Genomic DNA, 10,475 nt, shown 5'->3' on the forward strand with positions numbered 1-10,475 from the left:
ACCTATAGGCTATACTGTCATAATATGGGCGTGGTTGTTTACCCACAGAGCTAGGAAGGAGGAATCATCGAAGGAAGAACTTCAAAATGACGGACTCAAAGTCTCTCACAAGACAAGCCGGGAAGATAGTGTGCCTGTGTATAGCCTGGTACGCCTTCAGCAGTGCCAACAATGTCCTGGGGAAGCAGATCTTCAACGTGTTCCCCTACCCGATGACTGTGTGTATGGTGCAGTTGCTCACACTGAATGCATTCCTGGGACCAGCCCTGGCTGTACTGGACGTACAACCTGCCCCCCACTTCAATAGGAGGTTCTATCTAAGGAGAATGGTTCCTCTGGCGCTAGGGAAACTGTTTGCGACATTGTCGGCACATCTCAGTATACTCAAGGTGCCCGTCTCTTATGCACACACAGGTAGGTAGGTGTGTTGTATAGTGGTTACACGCAAGTTACAATCTACTTGTTGTTATGAGCAATTGGTGGTAATGTAATGAAAAACATAATTATGGGCTATTGAATTCAGTGACCATTGCGTGCATTGTGCACGTGCATGAACATTTTTGCCTGATTGTATGTTTGCGTACGGTGTGTGTCTTAAGTGGTGCAAATTGCATGGAATGGTAGCTGTAAGGTTTCTAGGAAGCTTTCCTCACTGCATATCTCTCCCTCCATGTTGTGATTCCCCACTCTCTTTACTTCCTCTCCTATTCATCGGATTACAGTCAAGGTGAGACATTGTGTATTGTTGATAGGCAACTTTTAATGTTTAGGCTATCATTAACACGCCCCCATTTGAGCTATACAATCAAGAGTTTGTGTTAACGAGCCCCCAGCTGAGCCTAGTACAAGAGTTTGTGTTAACGAGCCCCCCAGCTGAGCCTAGTACAGGAGCTTGTACATCAACAACACTCACCACCAAGCTCTATAATTATGTGGACTACTTCCTTAATTATATTGTAATACGTACTTTCAGTACATTCATTACTTAATAAATGCGCTGCCTACACTGTTACTTGTGTTACTCCCTCCCCTCAGGCGATGCTCCCTTTCTTCACAGTGCTGCTCTCTGTGGTGATCATGAGGGAACACTACTCCATGAAGGTACATACAGGTACATGTACATGTTCCCTCCTGAGGGTACATACACAATGTCACTGTACATGTACATGTTTCCTCCTGAGGGTACATGTACAGGCAGTACGTCCCTTCTACAAGTGGTACAATTTCTAAAACAACATTATAATCTCCTAGGTAATTCTTATTACATGTGTGCTTTAGACCACTGATTCCTTTCGTGCCCAAATCTGCTGTCTTTAGAAGAAAACAAAGACGTGTGACCTCTCTAAAATATGCTTTCTGCTATCTACTATATCGCATGATATAATTTTCTGTCATTCCTACTTAAGGTGTACCTCTCACTGGTGCCGATAATATCAGGTGTGCTCATAGCCACAGCAACCGAGCTGAGTTTTGACCTGGTGGGCATGGTGGCTGCTCTCAGTGCAACCATCCTCACAGCACTACTGAACATATACTCCAAAAAGGTGAGTCTGTGTGTCAAGTGTGTGTACAGCTTGAACTGCAGTCATACAAAAGTTGTGAAAGCTATAATTGTAACTTGCCCACATGTAAAATTTGCTTTAAGAGGCTTTTTCACTTTCCCTTACATTGTTATAAGTATGGGCCTGTCCATGATCAGCTAACGAATGTCTATTGTCGCTCTATGTAATTTATACAGTGCATGCGTGACACTCGTATCCACCACTTGAGGCTGCTGCTAGTGCTGAGTCAGCTCTGTTGTGTATTCCTGTTCCCAGTGTGGCTGTACACGGATGTCTGGGACATCATCATCACCCTACACAAGGTCGGTAGTACAGTGAAAATCTAGATGTAGCATTTTACATATAATAATCCCCGTACAACAGTCATAACATAAAATAGTCACCACTACTTTAGTTTACTCCGTGTTTTAAATGTGTCAGAGGTCTTGCATAGATCTATAACCTTGCATCCTCCCCAACTCAATTTCTAAGCTAGCATCCTTTATCGTTATTGACTTTGACTTTCTCTATATATATAGATGTACAACACTCATTAACCACCCCCCCAACCACACCCCTCCAGGTGAGGCATCTTGGCTGGCTCGTGTTTGCTCTCCCAGTGGACGGTGTGCTCATGTTTGGCCAGAATATCATAGCCTTCAGTATGATCTCAGCTGTTACACCAGTTTCTTACTCAGTAGCCAACGCCACAAAGAGGATTGTCGTCATCTCTGTCTCTCTGCTACTCCTGAAGAACCCTGTAACGATTTGGAACGTCTGTGGAATGATGACGGCCATCGCTGGAGTGGCCCTCTATAATATGGTATGCATGCTTCAGTACCTTGTACGTATACGGAGTGGCCCTCTATAAACTTGTACTGTACTATTTACAAATGTGTGTAACATGCGGGGTAAAACGATTGTGATAATTATTTAGCTGGCCGTGGTTGCTGCTGTGCCCATGTATAATAATTATGGTCCACGCATAGTATACAGACGATACAAAGAGTGATAACATAAGTACTAGTAGCCAAGCTTACAGTTAACGCAAACTTTTCCAGAGAACGTATAATCGTGCAGTAAACGTAATGTAGCTACACTAGTACTATATACACATTCAACTTCTCCCTTCAGGTCAAGATCACCAGTATGAATGAGAGTCCACCTGTGTTACCGGTGACTACCAAAGACAACGACCCCCTCCACCTCTCTGACATGCACGCTGGATCGGAGGCATACCACATAGACATTGACGCTAGTTACAGGTCTAGCCCCATGAAGATCATTTGAAGTCTATATTATATCATCATTAATTTTTAAGCTCAAATCACAGCATGCTCCAAATTTTTTCATGGTATTTATTATCCAATTCAACTTACAAAGCAGTATATAATTATATAGATATGAACAAACAGTCATAATTGAATTATTATTTAAAATTACGAGCACAGATATCAGTACACTCATTTTCTATTCTTTGGTTGAGCTCTTCTTGTGTCTCTCCTCTTCCAAAGCTCTTGTCCAGCACAGCTGCAACCTCCTCAGCACAGCCAGCCGTACGTCTCCAGAAGTCCATCTCATCTCTAGCTTCTTCATCCATCTTCTCCATACGTTCTTCAATCGTTTTCCCTGTCTCTTTAAGAAAAGGTTCTGGTACAGGACACACACAGTGGTCTCGGTTAGCTACCATCAGCTCTGGGTTCTGCTGTTGTCGACGTTTGTGCAGTTCATTACATACAAAGCATTGGAATCCATCGATAAAGTCCAATCCATCATCATCATCCACTGTCCATTCTCTGTGTCTGTAGTGCTCCAGCAAGCGTTGATTTGTTATTCCACTTCGTTTAAACTCCAAATACTCGTTGTATTTGTTATCGTCTGTGTCCAATTTGAGAAGAAACTCTGCTAGTTCTTTAGGTGAGGCGAAATCATCCGCTACAATAATAGAGTGATCAGTAGGTGCCCAATCTTTAATCGTGGGAGATCCATGGACTATTGGCACTGTTCCAGCATACAGTGGTCTCCAAAATTTCTCAGTGATGTAATCGTGGCATACAGCATTCTCGAATGATATAGCAAACTTGTATTTAGCAACCAAATCTATGACATCCTGGGCATTGAAAGTAAGCGAATCTGTTAAGTGTTCGGGTAAGTCTCTATTGTGTAGACATCGTCCATATGAGTCGACTTTGACATATTTCATTAGCTCTTGAATGTATGAGTCTCTATCTGATGGAGGGTTGCAGTCGGACTGCATATACATGACTAGTCCCAGGTCTCCAGTGCTCTTGTCTTTCGTCGGTACTCTCTGAGGTTGCGATAAATTAATCAATGTGTGTAGGTAGTGCAATACAATAGGATAGTTTGAATAACGGCTGTAAGTCGAGGTTAAGTTGAACAAACTAATTCCTTTCTCAGTCGCAAATACCCAGTTATTCTTCGGAGATTCTTCGTTTAATAGAGCCCACATGTGACGAGGCTTCCTGGGAAGCGGTAGATCACTCCAATGCAAGTCCGAACCATAGAACATAAATACGTCCACTTGAGTATTCGGATTAGATAATTCTGTTCTGCTTTTTGTTATAAGACACGATCCGAGGGAACATTCCCTGATTTTACGATCTTCCGGAATAAATGGAGTCCACCAAACGATTAAAGGGAGGTCTGTAGGTTCTTCAGCAGGCAAATAAATTGGGGGTTGGCGATGTGGAGAGTGAATTCCAAATAGTGGCTGATCATCTTCATAGTTTTCATGATCAGTGTCAGACAGCCTGTCACTCACAAAATCAAGTATGATCGTTGACAGCACTGAAAGTAGGATGACAATCACAGCTAGCTTCAGTAACCTCTTCATGAAGGAACCACATCTCATTCTTGGTGAGCATGTGGAAGGGGGGTGGGGCTGCACACATTCTATTGAGCCGATTTTTCTCTATTTTAATAATGTGAACTTTTGCTACATTGGTATACATACATGTACATGTATGCAGCACCTCTGGTACAGCACAGTGGCTACAGTCACTTATTAATAAAAAAAAATGTGTTTTTAGCTAGCAGCAACAATGTCTCCAGGTTTTAATTGGACAGTTATTCACACTCCTCCTCGTACATGGAGGCAATGACCACTGGACAGGCCTTTTCCATCTTAATAGCGTACCACAGCACCCTGGTGGTCACTCCAGACTCCACCCACTCGCTAATTAACTCAGCATACTCAACAGCACTCAGACTCTTCGTACCAGTGATCGTGGTTCGATACGTCGTCCTTGTCGGGGATTTGTAACATGTGAAGTAGCCAGGTTGAATATTCCTCATGGGAATGTCATTTCCACTCTTTTGACTTTGTACTGCCTTGGTGATGGCAATGTGCATGATCTTGTACATCAAATTAACCGTTTCATCCTATAAGAAATGAAACACATTGTTCAATGATGAATTTAATGACCAGGTGACTTACAGTCCACTCCACACAATAGCGAGTTGGCCCGAACTTGAGTTGGATCATTGTATTGTCTGTATGAATGAGTAAAGTTTTTAATCTAATCTGGCTCAACAGGTTTACCGGCACAGAAGGGAGGGTCACATGACCAGGTGCCATTGGACTGACACACAGCTGAGGGGCATCCAGTGAGGTTGTAGCCTGTGGCACAGCTGTACACGACAGTGTCCATAAAGTGAGTGCCTTGAGATGTGTTCACATGACCATTAGCTGGAGCCTCAAGAACACCACAATCCATGGCTACACAGGGTGATACCAAACAGCATAATTAAGGTGACATATTTTGGCGGGTATTAATTTCTGCTGTTTCTGCAAATCGAACTCGCAGATAATTGAAAAATGCAATGAATCTCATTTAAACCCACTTGCAAGTAATTAGAAACGCTATGAATTTCATAACTTGAGCAGAATTTAAAGAAATTGTACGACACCTTGGTAATAGTATAGTATATACTGAGAAGATTATTGGAAAATCTATACATGTCCTTCTCCCTTCTGCTCGCGAGACTAAGCGGTACCATGACAACTCACGGTCACATGATGGTGCTGATGCTGACCAATCTCCACTGGCAGTACATGTACGACTAGCTGCTCCGTTTAATACGTAACCTTCATCACAACAAAACACAGCCACACTCGTGTAGGTTGTTCTCAACTCAGTGTTTTTAGGTTGTCCGTTCTCGGGAGGCTCCAGTGGACCACAATCAACAACTATATATTATTATTATGACTGTGTGTATGCAGATCAAAATTTGTTGGTGCCTAGGACACCTGTACATGTACATACGTAGACTATAGTCTGCAATATTTTAGCTATAGCTATAATTACACCTGCACATCATTTTTGGGATTGATATACCCATCTTACTTTTACAAACTGGTTCTGAATGAGACCAATGACCATCTTCTTGGCACTCCCTTGAGCTTACTCCAACTAAATCGTACCCAACATAGCAAGTGTAGTTAGCTCTATCCATAAATTTTGTTCCAGACGATGTGTCCACTCGTCCATTAGTAAGATTAAGGAGGGGACCACAATCCACAGCTGTATACCGACATGTAAATACAACCTATAAATTGACACCACACAAAAGTATTTACGATTGCAAGTAGGGGCTTCCGGTCTCCATTGTCGGTCAGCATTGCATGTACGTCTCTCGGGTCCATTCAGACAATATCCACTATTACAGGAGTAGATAGCCTCACGTGTATAGGTAGTCCCCAAGGATGTGTTGACAGTTCCATTTTGAGGATTTATTAAAGGCCCACAATCAACGGCTATAATTATGTGCAGGAATAGTATAGAGGTAGAGCAGTAGCCTAATACCCAGATGGATGCACCACATACTAGGGCAATCTCAAAGAGTGCTTATACGTAGATAAACTAAACTCACGATCACAGCTTGGCATTTCATCAGACCACTGCCCATCTTGTTGACACAATCGTGAGACCACCCCCTCCAAGACAAAGCCGCTAGCACAACTGTAGGTGGCCACACTGCCACACTCAGTGTTGGGAGAGCTCTCAACAGTTCCATTCATGGGAGCAGTGAGCCGGCCACAGTCACTGAGAACTAAAGAAGATTCATCAAAATACTCAGTGAACTCTGCTATGTGAGCACATTAATACAGTGGAGCCGCTTCGTAATTGAGACATTATAGCAAGGGAGCAATGTTTTGGCTGTTACATAATTATACAAAGGTGGCCCATATATAATATATATGAGGTTGGTTTGGGGTGGCTGGAGGGGTTCAACTTTTTAACATCGTACGGTTATGACTGTACATCGGTTCCACTCAAAGATAATTACCACTTGATACAGATCACAACTACAGAGAGACAAGTTACCTCGGCAAGTAGGTGGATCAGGAACCCAGTCTCCATCTGCCCCACAAATACGTACTGAAACTCCGTTCATACGGAAACAGTTGTCACAGGTGTACTCGGCTTGGCTGTTGAAGAGTGTCCCTCTCGTTAAGCTTATTTGTCCATGTGAAGGAGCAAAGATCTGCCCACAATCCACAGCTGATCATGAATTAATCATACACAATTATGTACATGAAGCATTTAACTCTTACGTTGACATGTAGGGGCTATACCACTCCATGTTCCATCATCCTGGCACCTCCTCACTGCTTCACCATTAAGAGTGTTTCCTGTGTGACAATCGTAAATGGCTTCGGTGCCTGGTGGTCTATCATCTCTGGTACCATCGTTGTACATAATAGTGATATCTGCCATATGCTTGTCTAAATCTCTGCAAAACACTGAAAGAATGGGATCGAATCATACCAATTTTTTTGAGGGAAACAAATTGCCATGCACTTACGAACCTCGACAATGTGGTGCTGATCCAGACCAGCTACCAGAGTTAGAGCACGTTCTAGTATTGTCTCCAACCAGAGGGAACCATTTTTTGCAAGTATGAGTAGCCACAGTAAGTGTTGAGTTGGAGTAGGATATTATCCCGTTGGTCAGAGTGAGAGATGGGCATACCACTGGATGTACATGCAGAGCAAACGTGCACAGTGATGTTTCACATACATGTATAACAGACTGGAGTACAAACTACTCACCCAAGTTGGCACAAAGTGTCATGTCTCCTCTCATAGTTGGCACAGTGCAACAGTAGGACCCGGTTAGATTTAGAAAGTTAATACTTTCGAATTCTCTACGAGCCAGTCTGATGAGTTGGGAAGCATTCCTCACAATGTAAAACTGCTGTCCAGCATTCGCTGAAGCATATTTGTTCAGTATCACACTCCCATTAGGATACGCCCAATGTCCCAGTCCTCCATTACCATTGTTGTCAGCTCTACTTCTACAGCAGGCAGTGAGGTCAGTGTGACACGTGAGAGGAGGTAGACCACCATTAGCATCCTCTCCGATAGCAGTGATGAGGATATTAGTGTTGTTGATGGTGATGGTAGTTGATCTCAAAGTCAGAAACACTGCCAGGAGAAATGTTATGTTCCCTTCATGATAGGTATACAGGACATACCACTTACCTGGTTGTGCATGTCCAATTGAAATGCAAATAGTTACAGCCAAAATTAATGTAACGATACTGAAGGCCATCATTCACTTGTATATATCAACTCTTTTTTTACTGTGTATATAATCTATGTAAATGTGGCACTCCCATATATATTAATTACATCATTGTAAACAGATGGGCAGTAATCTATAAATACTTACAGGTTTTAGTCCGCATTACTTGAATATTCAGCTGTTCTGCGCTTTGTAATCAGACACCATTTGAGCGAGCAGTGAAACATTCCAATTCAGATTCTCTAGTTTCAGACAGCCAGTCATGCACTCACACAATTACCGGTTACCAGGCTTATGGTATTAAGCTCAGGCTAAAACAGACACGTAATTGGTTGAACATCTCCTTAGTTATAGGTGTACTGTCATTAATTCACTCTCATCATTGTACATTAATTGAGGCAAGGACAACTGGACAAACCTTTTTGATCTTAATCACATACCACTGCATTCCCTGGTCGTCACTCTAGACTCCACCCCCAGCTCATACTCGACAGCACCTGCATGCAGACTCTCCGTACCAGTGATTGTGGTTCGATTGGTCTTCTCAGCAGCAGTGGAGCGATAGCAGCTGAAATAACCAGGCTGAATGTTCTCCTTAGGAATCACATGACCTTGAAGTCGAATCCCTTTGACAACTGGACAATTACATTGTCTTGTACATCAGTTCAACCATTCCTTCCTGCAATAATTATAACTGACTTTTACACAACATAATAAAACAAAAACTTACAGTCCAGCTAACACAGTGGGCCAAAATTCAGCTAAATTATCTATGCATGTATATCAAATAATAATATACAGTCATGTACATGCACATTATATATATATATATAATGCATATTTGGAATGCCGACCAGGGTACAGTGGTATGTGACATATATCTAGTACACAATAATGAAAAATACCGGCACAGTAATTAGATATCTATCTGTAGTACACATAATTAATGCATCATGGAATTATTTACTGGCACAGTGGGGTATGTGGATTACAGGACCAGTTACTGGCATTACGCACTAGAGCACCTATACAATGTAGTTGCTAAATTTGGCAGTTGAAAATTGTACCTAGATCTATAGAGATGTCATCACATTACCGGTACGTTAATTATTATATGTGGGAAAGAGCATAATTGAGGTTATCTTCTTTCTGATTAAGGATTTGTGAGTAGCTCGAAATCGTGTTAGTTGAGCTAATGAAAGAAGTGACACTAACTGAACTCCATACTAGTTTTCCAAAGCTTATTCCAATATAGAGTGTGAATAGAAACCAATGAACGAAAAGAAAGCTGTCTCCAGAAGGAGAATCATTTAATTGGTCAACACCAAACTGAATAACATTGGCTAAAAATACAGCATTTGCAATCAACTGGGAGACAAGCAGAAAAATTCCAAGTACACAATTTACTATGTAGATAGACATAAAAAGACCTGCTTGGGAAGGATCATTCCAACTTTTATAGTTAACGTAATTGGTATAATAATAGCATTCACAATACCACCAATAACAACCACAGCCAAGAGTCCACACCACATAGTGCATATGCCACATCTCACAACTTTATACCTGCCATATCGAATGTCTGCCAAGTATCCGGCTAGAGGATAGAACAGCTCACAAATAGCAAATACAGCATATACACAACTAGCTATCACTTCATTGGTAATAACAGGCGAGTACCCGAGTAGTAGTTTCATGAAATAACTGAATAAGAAATATATTTCAGGATTCAGTATAAAGCCGTACACGAAATACATTAACACAATCCAAATAAGAATCATTATTGCAGCCTTTGACTTGATCAGCACAGTTTTCTTCTTACCATATTTCTGGTCATTGCTACTCAAGAGTGGTGTAGCTTCAATTGAATCTCTGCTGGCATTTGGTACAGGAGTTTCATGAAGGGAAGCTTGCCTTATAATTCCTTGCTTAAAGCTAGCCATTGCTCTTAGTGTAACCAGAAATGCCCACTTAGCAAATATCTAATCATAAGATCATGTGGTAAGACTGATAGAAGACTCTTAATTAACAATGAATTGGTAGACAATACAAGTATGTGGCAAGTCGTTTTTTTGCTACATACACACACATCACACACTCTCACCTTCTCTCGATGACCCTCCATAGTTGCATGCCTCCAGAAATGAGGTTCCTTTCATTTAATAAATGGAGTGAGGACCATGAAACTTTTCCAGTAGATTCTATATACCAGAGGCCCCTGTGAATAAGTCCCTTTTAAAACAACTGGTCCACTGTTCTCCTGTTGTCGTGAAGACTGAGTGAAGCCTGCATGGCCCAATTTGTCTATTTTCTGAAAAAAGTGTGGTCTATATTAGGAGGGTATAAGTATAATTATATATATTAAGTGATCTTACTCAATACC

At 41.7% G+C, this 10,475-nt stretch overlaps 3 protein-coding genes across 7 annotated transcripts; 1 reads left to right on the forward strand and 2 right to left on the reverse strand.

Annotated features, from left to right (window-relative positions):
• The first annotated feature begins 28 nt into the window (after positions 1–28).
• On the forward strand, positions 29–2,953 carry LOC135335403 (solute carrier family 35 member E1-like). Its single transcript, XM_064530895.1, has 7 exons — positions 29–414; positions 723–727; positions 1,036–1,101; positions 1,407–1,544; positions 1,739–1,864; positions 2,125–2,364; positions 2,676–2,953. Exons 1-7 carry the CDS (start codon positions 87–89, stop codon positions 2,829–2,831), a joined length of 1,059 nt encoding a protein of 352 aa, XP_064386965.1. The 5' UTR covers positions 29–86; the 3' UTR covers positions 2,832–2,953.
• On the reverse strand, positions 2,872–4,420 carry LOC135335388 (alpha-(1,3)-fucosyltransferase 10-like). The gene has a single exon (XM_064530875.1). It carries the CDS (start codon positions 4,411–4,413, stop codon positions 2,971–2,973), a length of 1,443 nt encoding a protein of 480 aa, XP_064386945.1. The 5' UTR covers positions 4,414–4,420; the 3' UTR covers positions 2,872–2,970.
• Positions 4,421–4,462: 42 nt separating this feature from the next.
• LOC135335379 (E-selectin-like) lies at positions 4,463–10,080 on the reverse strand. Of its 5 annotated transcripts, XM_064530864.1 has the most exons (14): positions 9,915–10,079; positions 8,240–8,771; positions 8,050–8,150; positions 7,618–7,992; positions 7,375–7,539; positions 7,120–7,308; positions 6,890–7,066; positions 6,435–6,614; positions 6,142–6,318; positions 5,909–6,085; positions 5,572–5,751; positions 5,104–5,280; positions 4,999–5,054; positions 4,463–4,943 (listed from the first exon to the last, which is right to left on the reverse strand). In XM_064530864.1, exons 3-14 carry the CDS (start codon positions 8,120–8,122, stop codon positions 4,629–4,631), a joined length of 2,241 nt encoding a protein of 746 aa, XP_064386934.1. In that variant the 5' UTR covers positions 8,123–8,150; positions 8,240–8,771; positions 9,915–10,079; the 3' UTR covers positions 4,463–4,628. The 5 variants fall into 5 exon arrangements, with proteins under 5 accessions (XP_064386934.1, XP_064386932.1, XP_064386935.1 ...); XM_064530862.1 differs by having other exon boundaries at positions 7,618–8,150; positions 9,915–10,080; XM_064530865.1 differs by lacking the exon at positions 8,050–8,150.
• Positions 10,081–10,475: the final 395 nt, after the last annotated feature.

Source organism: Halichondria panicea, chromosome 4 (genome assembly GCF_963675165.1).
Source record: "Halichondria panicea chromosome 4, odHalPani1.1, whole genome shotgun sequence".
Classification (NCBI taxonomy): domain Eukaryota; kingdom Metazoa; phylum Porifera; class Demospongiae; order Suberitida; family Halichondriidae; genus Halichondria; species Halichondria panicea.

Excerpts from the sequence above, each read along its gene's own strand:
- LOC135335403 (XM_064530895.1), top strand. The coding sequence starts at position 87 with ATGACGGACTCAAAGTCTCTCACAAGACAAGCCGGGAAGATAGTGTGC. Across the intron at positions 1,102-1,406 it reads GGGAACACTACTCCATGAAG|GTGTACCTCTCACTGGTGCC; the intron begins GTACATACAGGT and ends TTCCTACTTAAG. Across the intron at positions 2,365-2,675 it reads GAGTGGCCCTCTATAATATG|GTCAAGATCACCAGTATGAA; the intron begins GTATGCATGCTT and ends TTCTCCCTTCAG.
- LOC135335388 (XM_064530875.1), bottom strand. The coding sequence starts at position 4,413 with ATGAGATGTGGTTCCTTCATGAAGAGGTTACTGAAGCTAGCTGTGATT.
- LOC135335379 (XM_064530862.1), bottom strand. The coding sequence starts at position 8,122 with ATGATGGCCTTCAGTATCGTTACATTAATTTTGGCTGTAACTATTTGC. Across the intron at positions 7,540-7,617 it reads GACACTTTGTGCCAACTTGG|TGGTATGCCCATCTCTCACT; the intron begins GTGAGTAGTTTG and ends ATGTACATCCAG. Across the intron at positions 6,615-6,889 it reads TGATCCACCTACTTGCCGAG|TTCTCAGTGACTGTGGCCGG; the intron begins GTAACTTGTCTC and ends AATCTTCTTTAG.